Source organism: Silurus aristotelis (genome assembly GCF_946808225.1).
Source record: "Silurus aristotelis genome assembly, chromosome: 1".
In the NCBI taxonomy this organism is placed as follows: Eukaryota; Metazoa; Chordata; class Actinopteri; order Siluriformes; family Siluridae; genus Silurus; species Silurus aristotelis.
The window spans coordinates 25,107,528-25,128,957 of NC_139574.1; the positions used below are offsets into that span (position 1 = coordinate 25,107,528).

General features: G+C 37.1%; 2 protein-coding genes across 2 annotated transcripts; both read right to left on the reverse strand.

Annotated features, from left to right (window-relative positions):
* Positions 1 to 1,717: 1,717 nt before the first annotated feature.
* gpr20 (G protein-coupled receptor 20) lies at positions 1,718 to 2,819 on the reverse strand. Its single transcript, XM_083536321.1, is given in 2 exon segments — positions 1,718 to 2,320; positions 2,323 to 2,819. Coding segments are annotated over 2 exon segments (1,074 nt in total). The 5' UTR covers positions 2,813 to 2,819; the 3' UTR covers positions 1,718 to 1,736.
* A 7,371-nt stretch (positions 2,820 to 10,190) lies between these two features.
* On the reverse strand, positions 10,191 to 20,816 carry dgat1b (diacylglycerol O-acyltransferase 1b). Its single transcript, XM_083554869.1, has 17 exons — positions 20,198 to 20,816; positions 19,716 to 19,803; positions 17,992 to 18,032; positions 17,364 to 17,449; positions 16,084 to 16,136; positions 15,848 to 15,953; positions 14,939 to 15,067; positions 13,744 to 13,809; positions 13,393 to 13,496; positions 13,264 to 13,302; positions 13,125 to 13,166; positions 12,996 to 13,040; positions 12,725 to 12,837; positions 12,463 to 12,528; positions 12,038 to 12,125; positions 10,615 to 10,677; positions 10,191 to 10,439 (listed from the first exon to the last, which is right to left on the reverse strand). The coding sequence occupies exons 1-17, from the start codon at positions 20,410 to 20,412 to the stop codon at positions 10,275 to 10,277; spliced, it is 1,509 nt and encodes a 502-aa protein (XP_083410995.1). The 5' UTR covers positions 20,413 to 20,816; the 3' UTR covers positions 10,191 to 10,274.
* Positions 20,817 to 21,430: the final 614 nt, after the last annotated feature.

Here is a 21,430-nt window from a genome sequence, read left to right on the forward strand (position 1 = left end):
AATGTCAAAAGGGTTTTCGTGGCTCCCAGTGTTTTCTTTTCTGTGGGAAACAGGTCCAAATGGCTCTTTGTGTGGTGGAGGTTGCTGACCCCTGACATAGTGGATAACCGGAAAATACGCGTCACCTGCTCGAAATGCTTTGTCTATCCTGCAAAAGCCTGTTTTTTTTATCAGTCATTGTGTCAGAGGCAGCAGAATCCCGTCATTTTTTCAACAATGTGAACGTGACAATCAAAATTATTAGTCATGTTGTCAGTAGAACATCATACTCAGTTTTAGTTAAATTTAGTTAAGTCATAATATACAGTGTCCCTCCGGTAAAAAAAACAAGTTACTTTTGTGCATCAACATTGTGCATCAACCAGGTGTTACAGTAATTTACATGGTATGAATGGATAATTTTTCTGATTGATTCCATCTAACCTCAGTTAACCAATCAACATCGACCCACGTAACAGTATATGGAAGAATCGAAACAAAAGATGACACTGTATTCACATTTTTACTGTACTGTCAATAGTGGTACTTACATACAGAAAACAAAGGAAACTACACATAGGCTATTTACCAACAAATGAAAACCTGAAAAAGACAAAGTGGAAAAAACTATACATGTACAGAAGGTAAAATGGGAAATTATATGGCAGTTTTTCTATGCGTCGGTCCTCTCTGTTGGGCCACAGATTCTCATCCACATCACAACATATATTTTCCCTTGCTATGCATGGTGGAAAGAATCTTCTTGAGTGCCTAATCCAGCCTCTGCATGCATCTGCTGAGATGTCCTCACATGCTGCATCCATGGCAGCCAGCAGTGTCATCCGTGTATGTGGCTGATGATCATTAACCTTCCACTACGCAGTCTTAATCCTCTTCTTCTTCCTTCAGCTTCCATTATCAGAAAGGGGAACACTTGTGTTGTGCACTGTACATATATGTGACCCTGCCAAATCAGTCTTCATGAGTTGCACCTCTGAGCTATTTCACAGAACTGGTTGATCATTGGTTAGTCTAGAGTTGCACATGTTTCTCTTTGTTAACGAAGGTGAAGACTCACCTGAGAGCAATTTGTCAATTCTGGACATATTTCTCAGCAAACATGTATTCACAATTTGTAGAAATCTGTATAGACATACAAATCTGAGAACATGTTCACTCATTTTGATAGTACAGACTTCCAACCTGAGAAAAAGACTAATTGGTTTGGTGGTTGTGACATTTCAGCTGAGAACCAGGACAAGTTATTTTGCACAGCAGGACAAAAGCAACAAGAATTGTCAAAAGCAGCTGACAGATGTACAGAACCATTTGCATGTTGTCCAAAAGCATTTGCAAATTGATGAAAACAACAAGACATTGCTGATATGATGTGAAGAACTGACAACAGGTTCTGACGGTGGGACGAGTAGTTTTGAGAAATGCAGATCTGTTGTGAGAAATGACTGAAAGCAGTTGAGAAAAACTGTAATAATGCTAATAATAATATATATTTTTGGTCAGGTATGTATGCATTCCTGTATGTATGTATGTTGAATATATATATATATATATATATATATATATATATATATATATATATATATATATATATATATATATATATATATATATGTATGTATGTATGTATGTATGTATGTATGTATGTATGTATGTATATGTATATGTAAATATATGTGTGTGTATATATATATATATATATGTATGTATGTATAAATAGAGGGACAAACTATACAGCCTCATCCGTCACCTTCCTTGGCAGTGGAATTCATATTAATCATGATCATGCTGTTAGTGATAGCAAAAATAGTGCCTGAGCATTTGGAGCTTTTGTGCATGCTAATGATGTCACCACTAGTCTGCTCTTCCTTCGTCTTCTGTAATAATCTCTTCATAGTAGACTGGAAGTTGGTGGTGACGAAACAGTAAACGACAGGATCCAGGCAGCTATTAAGACTGCTGAGTGTGACCGTTACATGATAGACAATCACATGATGGGGCAGGTCAGGGTGGAAGTAGACTAGGACTTGGCAAACATGAAAAGGTGTGAAGCAGATGGTGAAGATCAGCAGTACAGTAATGAGTAGCTGCACAGCCTTTATGCGTCTCTCCCTGCTTTGTTGCATGAGGCCTGGGCTGGACAGTGCACACATAATCCTGATCGTAAACACTACAATGATCAACAAAGGCAGGAAGAACTCAAATACTGTCAATGCGAAAAGCTTGGACACGCAGCAGGCTGAATGTTTGAAGGCCGTTGTGAGGAAAGAGTAAGTGACAACAGTGGCAAACAGCCAGATGCAGATGCAAACCACTTTAGCTCATTGCGATTGCGCCACTTGTGCGAGGTCTCCACCTGTACGATGGCGAGATAACGGTCCACACAGATGCTCGTGAGGAAGAGGATGCTGCAGTACATGTTGACAAAATAGCTAAATAAATGAATGTAAGAACAGTTCAAGCACCTGCCTCCACTGTAATACAGTATGATGCGGGTGGGAAGTGACAGGTTCACCAGAAGATCCGTGATTGCAAGGTTAATAGTATAAATAACTGATGTGGTCCTGGGATTTGTACGGAAACAGAATATATACAAAGCTAGGCTGTTGAGAGCCATGCCCACTATAAATATTATTGTATTAACCACCACCAGAGCAATCCACAGGCTATAGAAGTCATTATAGAGACCCTCATCCAGGTGGGCTAGTCTGTGCAGATAGGGTTCACGATATGATGGAGATCCATTGGTGGTGATTGGTATTAGAGGCATTGTTGGTGTAATATTCATATAGAACAACTCTTCAGTTCTGTTCATCTTTGTATTCATGTGTCTGAAACATAAAAAAGATATAAATGTCATTAACTTTATCAACTAATGGGAAAAGTTTTGTTTCAATTGGCTAATTGGAGTATCAGTCCTTCTATTCATTATGTTCATAGTAAGTAGAAAATTCACATATAGTACATATAGGCTATTGTAAGGAAAGAGAACGTGACAACAGTGGCAAACAGCTAGATGCAGATACACAAACATGCAAAGTAATACATAGTGTATATAATAAATCATATTGTTTCTCTGCTGCATTTATACTACATTACTGCAAAACTAGTGTCAACTTTTCTATTCTATTCTATTCTATTCTATTCTATTCTATTCTATTCAGTTTATGATGTCATCTGTTGACTTCTTCAACTGTATGTCAAATGATTGATAAGATGTTGACTGCTTGTTGATACACAAAATGTTAGATTTTTAGGACAAGATTCGGGAGAAAAGATAAAAACCTCAATGGAATATAAATAAAATGTAACCATTGGTTTGCATCCAAAGCCATTTTCTTTTTGTTTTATTCTAGACACATTCATTTTTCTCAAGGTCCCTTTGAATATAACCTTTGCAATGAAAAGTAAAAATGGTAAATGCATTCTAATTCTGTCTTAGTGATGCTTCCTTTTAAAGCATGGACCATTCTTTCCTGAATGAAAAAAAAAAACATTGCATTAAAAGATTTTCTGAAATATAACAGTAAAAAAAAAACAAAAAAAACCAACTTAAATTGTATACGCATGTGAATAATAATGATGAAATGTTTACATTCTTACTTATTGAAAAGTATGTGTATATATATATATATATATATATAATATATATATATATATATATATATATATATATATATATATATATATATATATATATATATATATATATATATATATATAAAATGGCCAAATTTCCCTAGCTTACGAACAGCTTTCCTTAGATCTTCATGAAGGAGCTCATTCTCCAAAAGCTAAAGAAAGATCCCCATTCCTGTCTCTGATAAGACTGAGAAACTGATCATGTGAAAATCTACCTTTGATGAAACCAAGACAAAGCAGTATGCTCCTCTTTGAACATTTACAAGCAACACAGAATGGCAATAAGTGTTTATATAGCAATCAATGACTCTTTTTGCTTACAACATTCTGAATAATTACTTAATTATTGAAAGCAACACAGTATGTAAACACTCCTTCCATTGTTCAATGGCTAAAACATGCATGTCTACTGCATGGATCCTTGAAATCAACAAAAAAGTTGGAAAGCAAAGGAAAAGTCACAAAACAGTATGACACCTACCTGTGCATTTAGAAGCCTGCACTTTGTTTCCATGCATCTACCTTGAACTTCACCTAGTGTATATTTCCAACACTCTGGTGGTCAGAAAGCACTCTGAATGAGGACTTCACCGTGCACACAGTAACACAGAAAGTGACTGATTAAAGAAAATGCCTATGTCTTTATCACTCTAGCTCTAAAATGTCTTTCTCATCCCTCACCTCAATGGCAACTATTTAGTCTACAGACACACGACAGTCTCTCTATCATTTCTCTTCCTTCGTTCAGAGGGAGGCTCTTTAAACCCACACAGCTCAGTTAACAGGAAGGAAACCTTACATTTCACACCACTGATTTACAAACTACATGAAAAAACAATGCAGAGATGACAGATGTTTAAATGAGAGTAATTTGCACTGATTTATTAAACATGAATGATTTCCTCATATACTGTCTGGATCTGTTTCTACCTGCCCAAAAACTCCTGTTAAATTTACTGTACAAAAATGTATATTAGCTTGTGCTGTTTTTTTTAGTTTGTTTTCTTTTTTTTGTCACATGACTGTTTTACCTTGAATTATATTCTCTTTTAATTAGCACTTGCATTTGAGACGTCACAGTTTTTCCTGCATGGTTGTGTGTTGTTCTTTGTTGCCTTTTAGGTTATGATTAGCATTTCTTTGGTTTGTTACTTTGGTATTGTTTGGATTTATTTCATATTTCAGTGAGCACTGTATAATCTGCACTTTTATTCACTCAATACATACCACTGGACGACTGTCATTATAGAGTTTCACATGTGCTCACTAACTCCACCTAGGATTTCTCCAGTGCCCCAAAACATGCAGGTGGGCAGACTGGTTTGTGTGAATAAATGTGTGAACATATTTATGATGCCTCGGGTTCTAGAGATAGGATTACAGGATTCAAGTGGTTACTAAAAGTGAATGTAATTAGCTTTTCTTTCTGTAATGTTATTAAACAATGACTAATACTGCAGTTTAAAAACCTGGCACATGTTTTAGGCTCTGTAACTGTTCTGTATTGCCTGATTTAGCCTGAACACTTATTTCTATTTATGGTGAGCTGAGGGTGCCAATATGACATCTATAAATGTTATGCATTATGAAATGTTATATATATATATATATATATATATATATATATATATATAAATGCTTCAAATATTCAACTCTTTATGGCTCTATTGCTTCTAATGGGTGACCAATGAAATTGTAGAAATCCTTGTTTTTCATGTTTACGAAGAACAAAAATATGCTTAATTCTTGTCCATTCGCTGCTGCATTTTTTTTTGTTTTACAGTAGCTTCATTCTTGGGAAATAATAATTATAACAAAATTTCCATTGCTTATTCACACCATGTGGTAGACACCCATATTCAGAGTGATTCACAGTTATCATGTGTATACAACTGAGAAGTTAAAGGGGTAAAAGTCCTTTCTCACAGCCCAGCAGTGGCATTTTGGTGTTGCTGGGATTTGAACTTATGACCTTCTAATCAGAAACAAACAACATCTTTATCATTGAGCTACCACTTCTGTCCAATTGCGCCTACACTGTAATTTATATGCACAGACTGTACATATAAACATGTGATTCCTCGAGCTGTGTTTAATGCACATTAGTTAATTTATTATGCAATCCTAGAATGTTTATAAAACCACTTAGATTAGAGCCACACAAATATTATTTTATTACCTGATAAATACACAGACCAGTCAAGGATCGATATTGTCTGCTAAATACAGCTACCCAATTTATTAAAGGACAGTGATGATCGATTAATAAGTGAGGACCATTTGAAATAATTTTTAAATATTAGTCTCAGTATTTTAAGAAAATGTGCAGAATCCTATTTTGGCCATTCAGAGCTTTTGATTCCTGAACTTTCTATTTGCAAATTAAAGAACTACTTTTTAAAAAAGCTTTTTATTTTATTTTTTATATTATAAAAAAAATAAAAAAATTAAAAAATTAAATAAAATAAAAGTCAATAAATAAATATAAAATAAATATAAGAAATATAAGACCTAAATATATTAATATAAGAATCAATCAGTCAGTCAATCAGACCCTTCACTTTGAGAACCTTATGCTGAATTTCAAGGAATTTCCCACCACACAAATGCAACCTGTCATTTGAACAAGGCATGGAAATCTACAGAATGACACAAGATGATTTCCTGGTTCCACTTTAAGACTGGAAAATGACTCCATCTCCTTGACTTGCATAAGAATCAATGTACTGCTTGCCTGCTTTTTATCAGGCGTGTGAGGTTAAAGGCACATCTCTGGCAGGTGACACTGTATCCCGAGGAGCGCTCTGAGGCCTTGGCTGTGAATAAACCCATTAAACATAAATGGCAACAAAATGTCTGCCCTCTGTTCACACCCACTTAGTCAACTAGTATGTGCCACGGTGCAGCACAGCACACTGAATCAATCTCAAATTTCTTAACATCCAGCATGTAATATGCTATAATATTAATATTTATATTTCACTTTACAGCCACAGGGAATTTTGTTCAATCTGAGCACAGGATTCAGGGGCCGCAACAGTTTTGTACAGGAAAGGGATAAAAGCTTACGAGAGTGGCCCAGGATGTTTAGAAGAGTGTTTTAGAAAAAGACTATAGAGCTCATTACTGTGTGACATTTGTTTCAGAACAGATCCACTTTTAGAATGGTAATAGACTTTTCACTTAAACACCATTACTCAAACCTTGAACAGTTGTATGTGCTTTATATGCACATTTAGGGGGAAAATTCATTGTAGCACCCTGAAGTTAAGTTAAAGCTCAAGACATTGATTTTCTGACCATGAACAGTGGACGCTCATGGCCATAGATTTTGGTGAGGCAGGATAACAAAAAGACTTTAGTACACTTGACTTATGTTATAAGCTACTATCTTTTGAGTTTCCAGATGAAATCTGTAATAGGCACTTGGGAGTCAACAACACTTTTACTCAGCAAACAGATAAGCCGGATGTTTTTGAAGCAGGTTTGGATGTATCTTTATTCAACAGCATTTAATAAAGCAGGGCTGTTTTCCATCACCAGTACATAAATCAAACAAAACAAAAATTTCCAGTTCAACTACTGAACAAGCTCACTAAAACCAAACAACTAAAGACTGGAAAAAAAAATGCAGCCTGGTCTGATGAATCTCGATTCAGAAATTGCCAGGACATAATGAATCCATGGACTTAAGTAAACAATACAGGCTGGTGGAGGTAGTGTAATGATGTGGGGAATGCTTTTTTGGCACACTTTGGGCTTAAATGCCACAGATTATTGAGTATTGTTGCTGACCATGTGCATCCCTCATCTTTTAATGGCTACATCTAGCATAGTGCACCGTCACAAAACCAAAGATCATCGCCAACTCGTTTTATGAACATAAGTTCAGTGTTTGTCAGTGAATGCATAATGCATGATTACATGTTATATTTCCCAAACCAGTGCAAATATAATTTTTTTTTTTTTATTCAGCAATCATAGACATCCCACTCCTCCACACAGATCTTCTCTAGATCAGTCAGGTTTCTGGCCTTTCGCTGAGAAACACAGAGTTTGAGCTCCCTCCAAAGATTCTCTATTGGGTTTAGGTATGGAGACTGCCTAGGCCACGCCAGAACCTTGATATGCTTCTTACAGAGCCACTCCATGGTTATCCTGGCTGTGTTCTTCGGGTCATTGTAATGTTGGAAGACCCAGCTTCGACCCATCTTCAATGCTCTAACTGAGGGAAGGAGGTTGTTTCCCAAAATCTCGCAATACATGGCCTGGTCATCCTCTCCTTAATACAGTGCAGTCGCCCTGTCCCATGTGCAGAAAAACACCCCCAAAGCATGATGCTACCACCCCCATGCTTCACAGTAGGGATGGTGTTCTTGGGATGGTACTCATCATTCTTCTTCCTCCAAACACGTTTAGTGGAATTATGACCCAAAAGTTCTATTTTGGTCTCATCTGACCACATGACTTTCTCCCATGACTCCTCTGGATCATCCAAATGGTCATTGGCAAACTTAAGACGTGCCTGGACATTTGCTGGTTTAAGCAGGGGAACCTTCCGTGCCATGCATGATTTCAAACCATGACGTCATAGTGTATTACCAACAGTAACCTTGGAAACGGTGGTCCCAGCTTTTTTCAGGTCATTGACCAGCTCCTCCCGTGTAGTTCTGGGCTGATTTCTCACCTTCCTTAGGATCATTGAGAATCCATTTTCTAATGATTGCTCCAACAGTGGACCTTTTTTCACCAAGCTGCTTGGCAATTTCCCCGTAGCCCTTTCCAGCCTTGTGGAGGTGTACAATTTTGTCTCTAGTGTCTTTGGACAGCTCTTTGGTCTTGGCCATGTTAGTAGTTGGATTCTTACTGATTGTATGGGGTGGACAGGTGTCTTTATGCAGCTAACAACCTCAAACAGGTGCATCTAATTTAGGATAATAAATGTAGTGGGGGTGGACATTTTAAAGGCAGACTAACAGGTCTTTGAGAGTCAGAATTCTAGCTTATAGATAGGTGTTCTAATACTTATTTGCAGCTGTATCATACAAATAAATAGTTTAAAAATCATATATTGTGATTTCTGGATTTATTTATTTTTTTTAGATTATGTCTCTCACAGTGGAGATGCACCTACGATGACAATTTCAGACCCCTCCATGATTTCTAAGTGGGAGAACTTGCAAAATAGCAGGGTGTTCAAATACTTATTTTCCTCACTATATATATATATATATATAAAAGTGTTAAAATTAGGGTTGGCATTGGGCATGCAACACCTGTTTATCCTAATTTTGGTAGCAACCTCTAACTGATAAAACATGCTGACGATATTTCACATATCCCAAAACCTCCATCATGACTTTATTCATTGTACCAATCTCAAAATGACAAAAATTACAAAAAGCCATTGAAAATGAACTAAGAACACAGAACAATATATTTAAAATCAAGCAATGTTCAATCATAAGTCATGTTGTAAACAGGCATATACTGTATGTAGCTGGCAATGCAGAAAGGTACAAAACTAAATAACTTACAACAAACTTGATGCAGGTTGGAGCACAGTGCTACTGGTAAAAATAGATAAACTACATCTCTGCATCAATGGCATTGATTCTCTGCACTGTAATCATTCTTCCAGTACCGTGAGTCAGGCAGTGTTTTAAACAGGCCAAAGTGTTGTAACGTGCAATCAACCTTTAAGATAGCGCTGTGTGAAATCATGCCTGCATCTCAGTGTTGGAGATAGGATGTTTATACAGTACAACCACAAGCTATTATACAACTTATCTCTGAAGCCATTTATCACCAACTTGTACTGATTGGAGAAACTTGGCACCCTCATCATCCTGAAAACAAATGGCTCTAAAAGGACCAAATCTGCAGAAAATGTCGGTGTCAGAGATTACACTGTATTTGCTATTCTATGGAATATAATTATGTTTGATGAATGTCTCCACATGAAGGTATAATTACATGGCCTAAGAGTTTCATTTACTCTTTAGGATATACAAAGCACCAGTAGGTGGCACTCCCTGATTTTACACAATTAAGTCCCTGAATTCTCATGCGCTCCGAGTACATCAGAACACACTGAGAAACAAAAATATTCTATTAAAATTAACCAATAATAGTCTACAAATGTTTATTTTTTTATGCTAAATACATTGCATTTGCAACCACACTTTTCAAGAAAATGATCCAAAAAGTCATTAAAAAGTCTCAATTCTATACCTATAATGCTATAAAATGTCAAAATACATCCACCTGCAGTATCTAAACAGTAAATATAATATTGGTAAACGTAAACGTAAAAACCTTATGTTCTGTAATGCCATACAATTTGAAATCCTTGGCTTGTGTTGCACCATTTAAAATAATCCCAGTAAGGCACTACATAACTAGTTGCTGCCTAAGAAGGTCCTCCTTCTTGTTTAAAAAAAAAAAAAAAAAAAAAAAAAAAAAAAAAAAAAAAAAAAGAACTTTAATAAAAGCATGAGTGGAGATGTGAGCTGGACGGTTCTCCTCCTTCTTGTTTAAAAAAAAAAAAAAAAAAAAAAAAAAAAAGGACTTTAATAAAAGCATAAGTGGAGATATGAGCTGGACGGTTCTGGTGGCAGTACACAAACTGCTACTTAAAGTAGTGCTGGTTCTGCTGCTTCCTCCAGGTGGTGGATGACGTAGTAGTCATGGACGTACATAAGAACAGCTATTGGCTGGCCAATTATGAGAGCAAGCCACACTGCAGCATTTCCGTAGTTACCCCTGAGAAACCTGCCCACAAACCATGCCAATGGCAGCTGCAATAGAGACATTTCTACAGTTTAAAAATAGAGCACATATGCTATGGAAAAAGTATAGTCTTTGCAAGTCACTTCACCGAGAGAAAGAAAAAAAAAAAAAAAAAAAAAAAATTCTACAAGTAACAGTTATATTATAAGCATTAAAAGTTAATAAATTCATATAATCTTTTACCTGAGCCATCATGCCCATGAATGCCCACAGTCTGAACATCCTCAGAGGAACACTGACCAGATACTACACACACACACACACACACACACACACACACACACACACACACACACACAATTGTGTATTTAGCCAGAATCACACAAACATGGCAATACATGTTCCAGTGCTAAATCAAACCAATCCAGATTACAGCTGATCTGTTACCCTACAAGTTCTCTGGAAGTTCTCAAACACGCCACAGAAGGTGACTTTCTAAAAAGGCCTGGGCGTTCTCTGTGGTATCTGGATGCACCTGTAGCCCTTTGTTCTGTCTGTTTCTTTCAGGCCGAGCACTTATCGCAGAGAGCACCTGGGTGATATGGTGTTGCTTTACATTGCTCCTTGTCTACAAAACTATGCTCTCACCTTTACTTGTACTGAAAAATGTTTCAAAGCAGACTCAACACTAATCCTCAGGCTTCCTCATAATATGATACAATTGTAATCAAATATCTGACAATTCTACTGAATCTGTGATGGAACTATACAATTTAAATGTGTAGGTTTCGATTCACAAGGCAAAGACTCAATATTAAATAGTACAACTGAATCTCAAATGACACCATACTGTCACTATTTCATTAAGTAGCTTTAAATAGAGAGGTCACCAATTTTGTTCAGAATCTGTAGAGGAAAGTCTACAGTCAACCTTTGAATAATGATGACGATGAAAAGATCCTATTTTACGTATCAATGTTTTGGGCCAAATCACCTGCTAGCATGTTTACACATCAGTTTAAAAAGATAAATGATTTTTTTTCTCACCAGTTGCCAGTCCTTGATAATTATAAATTTATAATAAATCCTAATGGATAATACATTGATTTACCAATTATAACTGATAATCATTTAACTATTGTTGCACTGACAGCTTTTCAAATCGATGCAGTGATCCATATCGCCTGATCATTACACCTCAGACTCCACAATACTTTAGAGAGCAGATAGCCCTACAATACACCTTTCACGGAGCAAAGATCTGATACGATCCGAAGAACGATTACAAACTCACTTAGACTATGGACTAATCCATAGTCTATTTTTGCGTTACCGTTTCTTAGATTGACAATGGCTGTTAAACTTAAGCTATGGATATAAATAAAACTAAAAATTACTGACGTTTAATTTGAGAAGTATAAAATTTTTCATTAGTTTTAAATTCCAACAACCTACTTACTGTATAATTTTTGTTTTTAGTCACCCAATAACTTTTTGTCATTTCTGTGGTCTGAATGCCAGATCAATTAGTTTCAGCTTAGATTTTACTGCTTAAGGACATTCATTAAGATGTTTGCATGCATGTTGTCTTGTTCGTGTTTTTCATTTGAAAAGAAATTGACTTTTTTCAGTATTCAAAAGAATGCTTGATTCATGTACACCTCACCTCATGAAAAAAGGCTGAGGCGAAGAATACCGCTGATTGGCTCACTAACTTGCTGGCCCCTTTTCTCAGCAAGGGCTTGTAAAAATGTCTTTGGAAAGAAAGAAAAACAGAGTAATTATATATATATATATATATGAGAGAGAGAGAGAGAGAGAGAGAGAGAGAGAGAGAGAGAGAGAGAGAGAGAGAGACAGAGAGAGAGAGAGAGAGAGAGACAGAGAGAGAGAGAGAGAGAGAGACAGAGAGAGAGAGAGAGAGAGAGAGAGAGAGAGAATAAACAGTCACTCAACACAGTAAATAAGCATGCATAATGTGCCAGACGGATCACATTATAGTGTCTCTTCATTACAGTCTTGATACGCTTCACTGCGCTGTATTTTATCCAGCTAACTCTTCAGCTGTCTTTGCTTCTTTGAAAAGCTTACCGAAGGCACCACTTATGGACAGGGATGTTCCAGTTTTGCCAGAAGTAAGTTATACTTTCTGCGTTCCTGAAACGTAAATGAGCAACATCTAAAGAAATTACGTCAAAGTGCAAATCTGTATGCCATCATGACTATGTGAACTTATTATCTGCTTGGAATCAAATCAGTAATTTTCAAATCAGTAAAACAAGTCCATCAAACAAGAACAGAAAATGATCTACTTAATTGTACATCTTTTGTATTGACTTATCAATTGACATACCACCAGTCTCTGTAAAATTCTCGATCGCCAAACCTCAGAAGCTCAGCCACGAAGTTCATGGATGAGTGGAAAAACGAATAAAAGAATATCAACCACAGAAAGTGGTTGGGGACCTGATATTCAAAGGAAAAAAAAAAAAAATAGCAAAATAGTTTTGCATTCTGTTTGTTAAGCCACATTAAGATTTATTTTGTCAAATGTATTTTTTATTTTTTTTAGCTGAAAAGAAACAGCTTCAAAAGTATATTTAACAGCTCCACATGCTACTAACAGCTAGCCTGAGCAGGCGCTCAATCATCCTAGAGAAATCCATTTCCTGTGAAGAAAAGACAGTTTTAATCCACATCCCTATACGGTGTTGCTAAACAGAGAACAGGGAACATTGGAATCAATATAATACCTGCAATGGCTTCATTGAACTTTGTATGATTGGTACCATCCACTGAAGAACAACAAAAAAGAGCACAAAGTTATAAATTCCCAGGAGAAATTATGATCAAAAATGTTTCCCCTAATGATGGCAAAATAATATGGCATACCTGCTGTGTTAAGCCAACTAACAGCTGAGTGAGCAGCAACTGTAAAACAGATGGTTACATTTGCGATATAAGTTATATATTTCTTGTACATTTTACAGATAGCAGAGAAGTAAAACTGACGACACTTACCATCTCGAACAACCTCCTGAGCAGAAATCCCATACGTACAGATTTGCAACGAGGAAAATTTAGCTCGTAGCACAGTGTGGGAGCAAATAAGAAATAATACAAATCTGGTAGATGAAGAAAAATTGGTACAATGTTACTTTTACTTTAATCAGAATACTGTAGCATCATTAACCTCATTATCCTATTTGTCTCGAAGCATATGATGCACCTACTGCTGTAAGTTATGCTGTATTTAAACAGGCAAGCTATGAATTTATAAGACTGTGATGTCCCGAGAGTTCATTCGTTCATATCCACAGTCTCCTTCTAATAAAATTTACATAAAAAAACCAACAAAGCTGCATCACTCACCTTTCACAGAGAGGTTTCCAGGGTAAGACACGTACATTTCTCTACTGGTAGATGGTTGTGATGGACCTATAATCAAAGAATGAATGGAGGGATAGAAGTAAATTTTTCACTCTAACCAGCTTTAAGTAATGCGGGCAGCACTGATTTAATGGTAATACGCTACTGCTATTAATAATACCGTCGTTAGTACCTGATACTGCTGTAGGAATTTTAGGGAATAATTCAAGAAAACAAACAAACAAACAAACAAACAAGTTCATTGGAATATCTATAAACCCATGTTTCAACTTGTAATTCTGAGTGTTATGTTTCATGAGGTTTATTGAATAGTATAAATCGCATTTTGAATTTTCCTTCAAAATATATTTTCTTTGCAGAACCAAAAAACAAGTCCTGGAAAATCTGGTTCACAGGTATATTCTGACAAGAATCAAAAGCTCATTCAATACATGATAGTGGGACAAAGATGTGTGCACACAATAAATATGAAAAAGTTGAACACAACTGTCCAGAAACCCACAAACTATTGCTATTTTTTTTACCCAGTTAACTATTACATAAAAAAGACTCAATATATTTTTGTGACAAATATCCATAGCTGCTATATCACATGACCTCATGCATTCTCCTGAAACAGCAAGTCCAAATGTTTAACATTATTGACTAAATACTGAGCAATTAAAAATATGAAATGGGTGAATATGGTGAGTCATGGCTGCACATGCTCTCTTGCTACAGTGACACTGTATGCATAGAGAACATCTATCAAGACCCATTTTCACCCACAAGTTGGCCGAGTTGCTATCGGCAAAAGAAACGACATAGTGGCTCATTATTTATACAACAGCTCTTAATTGCACTAAAGACATCCCAGTAAATCAGTAATTCAAATGCAGGTACCACACTTTGCTACAGTCAGATAAGTATTTAATAAACATTCATAATGGCCAAGACTAAAACTTGTGATCTCACAGGTCCCTGTTGTGTATTACTTTCATCACTAAAACAGTAGCAGCCTTGTGTGAAATGTTCTTCCCAATACATTTGGATTTCCTGAGTGTCTGTGTGATATGAAAAGTAAAACAAAAAATGCAAATGAACTGATTTGAATGGAGGAAACTATTCAGTAAACGTGATCAGTATGGAAGAACGGCAGGTTGATTCTCCTTGCCTAGAGGATAGTGAGTGTACTCACATGACAGTGATCTGGACAGGCTGCGAGCCTTCGCCTGCATCCTTTCCCTGCACCACCTGTTCACGTCCTTATACGAGTAGAGCTTTAGAAACAGGATAGTGTAGACGGCCAGCGCGAAGGCACCGCCAACTGAACAAAGCCAAGAGTAGAAGGGCGAATGAGGAAAATTTCGAGAAAATACATACAACAAAAATGTCAAAAATTTAAGGCCAACTGTTACTATGGTAACCAAATGCAAATCAAATGCAACATTTTTTTTAATGGCGCCACTAGGCTAGGATCCTCAATTCCAAATGCATTGCATGTAGACAATGCATAACTCAATAAGAAGCACAAGCCAATAAGCAACCTGATGACACAGTCCTGGCACTGAAGACGAGTGTGTAGGCCACCACAGCTTTATCAATAGCAGCCATATGCCGGGTGGAAATGGCCCATGTAGGGACTCTCGGGTTCTGCTCTAATGCCAGTAGCAGCCCCAGTGGCCTCACCGCTGACCTTACTGTCTCATACTTGAGGGTGGAGTGTGGCCCAAACCCAACAGATGGAGTGCCTTTGGCACCTCCCATTGTGCTAACAGATGAGGTAGAATAGTGGTGCCAGAAAAAAGGTTTACACCAGGGGAAATAAGGCAATATGTTTCCCAAAAGATACTAGACAAGCTATGAGAAGTCTTGATAGCTTTATGAGAGCACTATAAACCTAACATAAATCAATGCTATACAGGATATAGATGTTTAAAGCTGATTAGTCTGTATGATGGTGCTTTAATCTTTTAATTACAATTTGGAGTTTCCCAGGCAGCTGGATAAGTAGCAGTGGTTAGATTTTACTGATGCTGATCACTTATCAAACAATGTCACATTTTTGAGGATGTATTGGAGAGAAAAGTCCTTTTGGATTTCTCACCTGGGGTTACAGAGGGCAGTGAGAGTACAGTGGCCACTGGAAAGCACAAGATTACTGTCAGATTGATGATGTGAATAACCAATCCAATCAGCTCAGTGAAAGCTGCCTGAATGAAAAAACAAAACAAACAAAAAAACCCAAATGGAAGTTAATTCATTCACTTAGTATTTTGAGAACTGTGTAATCTGTAAAGCCTTACTTCTGTAATGGTCTTGGATTGAAAATAGGAAACTTACGGTGGCTAATTTCCTCTCTGTGTACAGCGCCACAAGTATGAACAAATTTGAAGCTGAAAGAAGACACATTATTAATCACTGCAATCACACACATACAAAAGATGTTACAATCCCAATTATTACAGGTTTCTCTTATAAACTCACAGGCATCTATTCCATGCTCTGTAAATGCATAGCTATCCTATCAGTTTAATATTAATAACTTAATAATACGCTGGACATCTAAAGAATTGATATGATATAAGGAAATGTATTTATATAATACAATAATTCACAAATTTCTTCAGAAGCTCTGCCAGCTTTGTGATGGCCCAATTCAGTCATTTAATCCTTAAGAGTAAATAATGCATTTTTCACCCATTAACAATCTGCAATCTTGGATTAATCTTATAAAAAATAATAATAATAAAAAAAAAAAAAAACATTCTTGTCATTTCTGCAACTGCGTGAGCTGATCCATATACACGCACAGATAAGCACAGAGGGGTTTTAGACTCTAAGAAGCTAAGACTTCCCTAACAAAAATGCATAACATTTACAGTACTTTCCAAAAAAAGAAAAGAAAATGAAGCAGCAGACAACCGTTAATTAATTATAAATGCACAAAGTGATTTAATATGCATCTGACATACAGCGGCGCTCAGCGGCAAATGAGCTTTTTAGTATGTCACCAATCAAAACAGGGTCAACCTTTTGCCCTCTGAATTAACCCTGTGACAGGCATGATACACACACACACACACACACACACACACACACACACACCTCAAGCACAGTAAAGCATCACAGTGATGGAGATAAAAGTGTGATTAAGATAAGCCAGAAAAAACACACCTTTCATCCAGTAACAGAACTACTTCTTTAGAAACAGATTACTGAAACAGAATAATTTATTTTGGAAGGGGAAAAAAAATTCAAAATACTGATAGCACAATACAATGCTGTTGGCATGTTCTTGAACAAAGATTTAAAAAAAAAAAAAAAAAAAAAAAAAAAAAAAAAAGGGGGGGGGGGGGGGTCGGGTTCGCTCTCTGTGAAGCCAGCGTGCAATCACTGCCTTGTAGATATTTTTGGTGAGCATGTTCATTAAAACTGCAGCTTGCATTAATTATGGCTCTCTATAACACTAAAGTGATTTGTGTCCATTTCTGTAAACTTTTTAGCAAATAAATATGTGCATCAACTGTTTTTTGGATTAATTGGCTCCTATTTTTAAATCGGTTAACCTTTGAATAAAACCAAAAATAAGCATGCTTTACTGAAGTGCAGAATAAACATACCAATGACCAGGCATGCAGCAGGCCAGCTATACGGGTTCTTCAGGAACAATGACACGATTTGAATGGGGTCCACTAGTACACCATACCTTAAAACAATATAAAGTCATTACAAAGGTAAAAAATGATTGGAATGCATGTATTAACTCAGACTAATTTATATTGATACATTCTCCGTCTCAAACAACCTTCTGATACAATACAGTTTCTCCACTTCTCTCTCTAAACATAGAAACTAATACATGTCCTGTCTACCTGTCTCAACTGCACATCTGCTCTAACTGTGCCTCATAAATGTTTGTTTTGCATGTGAAAGTGTTTGCATGGCTGTGACTAGAGCTGGCAGCTGGAACGTAACTGCTTGCCTACAGTAGAGTACAACATGATTGTAACATATGGTGCCCTCAGCATGGGGCTCAGCAGTCCCACTGAGTCAGAGCTGGTCCTGTGCATGCACCCAGCAACCTAAACATCTCGACTATTCCACTCATTATAGTTAATAGTTAGTTGGGGTCTTAGACATATGGTACCTACAACAAGTGTTCTTTATTTCAAACCGGCCTCTAGCACCAAGCCAGATAGCAAAGACTATTTTTTATGCAATCTAGGCCAGGATGAAACGTCTACAAACCTGAGAAGGTTTTCCAAGAACAGACGTGCATTGCTCAAGGTCTGTAACACAAGAAAACAGAGTGATACAGAAGCTACGAGAATTGTGTGCTATAATTAATCCTAGCATTAATAGCTAATATTGTTGAAATATTATTGATTATTGAAATATTAATCGTTACCAGTCATTCATTTTGAAGTCAATCTATATTTGTTTTTTTAACAAAAGGAGCAATCTATGGAGCAGTGATACCGTACAGCCTGAACAATACATAAAGCCATCCATGTCTCTGGAGCAACCTTTTAAACCCATAAAGGCAGAATGAAAGGTGTAAATGTATCCATCTCATTTTGAAAAAAATGAGAATGAAGAAGCTAACCTCAGTCTGGGTTCATGAAGAGGAGCTGTTTTAGGAAATCTATTCTTAGGTGCCACTTGGCACTAACTGTGTCCCCCAAACACACTGCAGAACAATGATTCATCGAGTGCCAAGTAAGTGTCATGCCACATACTTCAGCAAGATCACTTGTTTCTAAGCTACTTTAAATGCATTCAGGAATGAAAATGCACAAGAATTACCAATGCGATGGGTTTTAACGATCACAATGTTAGAGAAGAATCTTTCAGGATTTCTCCCGTCATGATCAACGTCTTTATATTACACACCGTCACAAGCAGCACGTTACATTAATGTCCATTAGGGGTTTAACGTGCACCGAACACAATACTTTTTTATGTGTGGAACATAGTTCTGAGTTCCCTCGGCAACGTAAGTGGTAGACTGCAAGTTTATCATCATTACTATAATAAATGTATACGTTAATTTATATTTACTATACCTCTCTGTGCTGCTGTAAAATGTAAATAATTCCCTTTGGGAGAAATAGTCCTCTATTTATATACATAGCTCTATATGCATATACACTATATGGCCAATGATTTGTGACCGTCAGATTTATATGTTCTAGCTGAACATCCCATTCCAGATTTAGTCTACTTTTCCTTTTATATTCATCTCCACTCTTCTGGGAAAGCTTACCACTAAATTCTGGGGCATGAATGTGGGGAGTTGCAAATTCAGACACACACTCACTGGGGCATTCTTTTTTATACTACAACAAATTTGGGCCTTATAGTTTCAGTGAAGGGGAAAAAACCCTGTAATGCTGCAGGATTCAAAGACATTTAAGACAACTGAGTGCTTCAAACTTTGTGGAAAAAGGTTTGGAGAAGCACCACATATGATGGTCAGGTGTCTACATACCTTTAGTCATATAGTTTACAGTCTTGCACTGTCAGAAAGAGATTTCTCAAACAGCTTCTATGTTCATTATTCCTTCCTTTGAAGGCTTGGTATCTCACTGTCAACATTTTTAGTATCTCAATGTCAAAACCTTCCATTTCTCAATGTCAAAGTTATTGTCAGCATCTCAAGACTGTGCACGGTGATGTTCAACAACACTGACCTAAAGCAAACTCTGCACAATTTATGTGATAAGAGACCTGTTTCTTTTACAGTATGACCTCCTAATGCCCAATGGACTGTGTTCAAAGTTTGATACCCGACTCCAGCAAGGTACGCCTTAACTCATGTGTAAGAATTAAGCAACGCTGATGACTGTACGTGACTTGACGCACTTATAAAAGGGAAAAAAGGAGACAGTCTTTTTTTTCATTTGAGCCTGCTCCAATCTACAATGATTTTGTGTGTGCATGGGAGAGGGGAAACAACGGATCAGACTCACCAGCATGACAACACACCAGTTGAGAATGCCTCTGTAATTTTTGAAACTGCTTGCAGAGCTCAACATTGACTCTTGCAACCTGTGGCAACTGTGACGAAAGAAATGAAGCAATCGATTTAATCATGCAGTTAAACCTGTTTTGAAAATGTGGACAAATATTATCTATGGGGCACACTGCCATTTCTCTTGATAAGTAGAATTACAGGCAGCAGTAATCAATGTCATGTATTGTGGTGTGTTTGATCTGAAACAGCATGGTGCAAAGACACAAAAACCATTGCTCTGAGACAGGGCATTGGTGACAAATTAACTTTTTATTATTGCCTCTTCAAGAGATATAAGTGGGCTGACAAGTGCTTTATTATCGTCACACCCAACTGATCTTAAGCATGGGGTTTAAATTGTGCATATCACCACCACACATGATGCAGACGTTACATGTACTGTAGGGAAAAGAAACATTCCCAATACACCTCCCTCACCTCAGGTTATCATTGCGACTATCCTTCTGCTTCTCCTCAGCTGAAACCCGGGTGTGTGTCTCCTGGCACTTGTGTTTGGTTTTAATCCATGCCAAACTGCTGGGATCAGTTGAGCTCGCGCCATTCGTACGTTTCAGGAGCTCACCCTTGGCGCTGGTGATGGTCGCGCGCCTTCTGTTGCGAGCAACCGGACGGAAGTCGTTCTCGTCCCCCATGTGCACGGTGAAAATGACAGGACAGGGAAAGCCCTTGCGATATTTCACTCGCTAGAAGAAATCAAGCGCATGCAAAAAGTCACGTCCACTCCTATCCATCATGCTTCAAACAAACCTCTTTTCCTAAAAGAACGGGGGATAGTTTCTACCAATTACAGCGCGTGCTCCAGTTTCAACAGGTTGTATGAGTTTATTTCACCACGTCACAACTTCCCGTGCTCGAGCTGAACTTTTCCCTGGACGTATTTCCGCACATTAGAAACCTTGAAGCGCAGTCAAGAGCTACTTCCTGTCTCGAACCGATAAAAGGGGGGAAAAAAAACCATAAAGAAATACTAGCCGATTGACGCTGTAAAATAATATTGAGCAGTGTTTTGGATATTATCTGGTGACGTGATGTTTGTTCATTTATTCTTACATAGTATTTATTACGTAGTGAGAGTGAGTGTAGTGGGCGTGGCCATGCGTTTATTTGCCTGGCCGTAAGTCTTGTGTTCTTTGTATGGGATTTTATACACACCTGCCATTTTATTACAAATGGCAGACATGTTGAACAAGATCCATACCTTTCAGACTGAGTTGTGTTTTTAAATAAGTAAAATAATTAACACACACACACACACACACAGATTACATGAAGAGACAGGAGGATTTTAGGCAGTTTACCTTCATAGTAGATCTGTGGTTAGTTTTTTCAAGATGTTTGGAACAACCTACCTGCAGAGTTACAAAAACTACAAAAAGTGTGTAGGTTTGCCTAGATCAGGGGTCACCAACCTTTTTGAAACCGAGAGCTACTTCTCGGGTACCGATTAATGTGAAGGGCTACTAGTTTGATACACACAGTTTTCAGTTTGATCTGAAATAACAAATTTGCTCAATTTACCTTTACTTATGTTATTATTAATAATTAATGATATTCATCATGTGAAGACACTGGTCATGTTAATGATTTCTCATAACAATTATCAACAGTGATTTAACAAAGTAGGAAACAGCTTTTTTTTTTTTTTTTTTG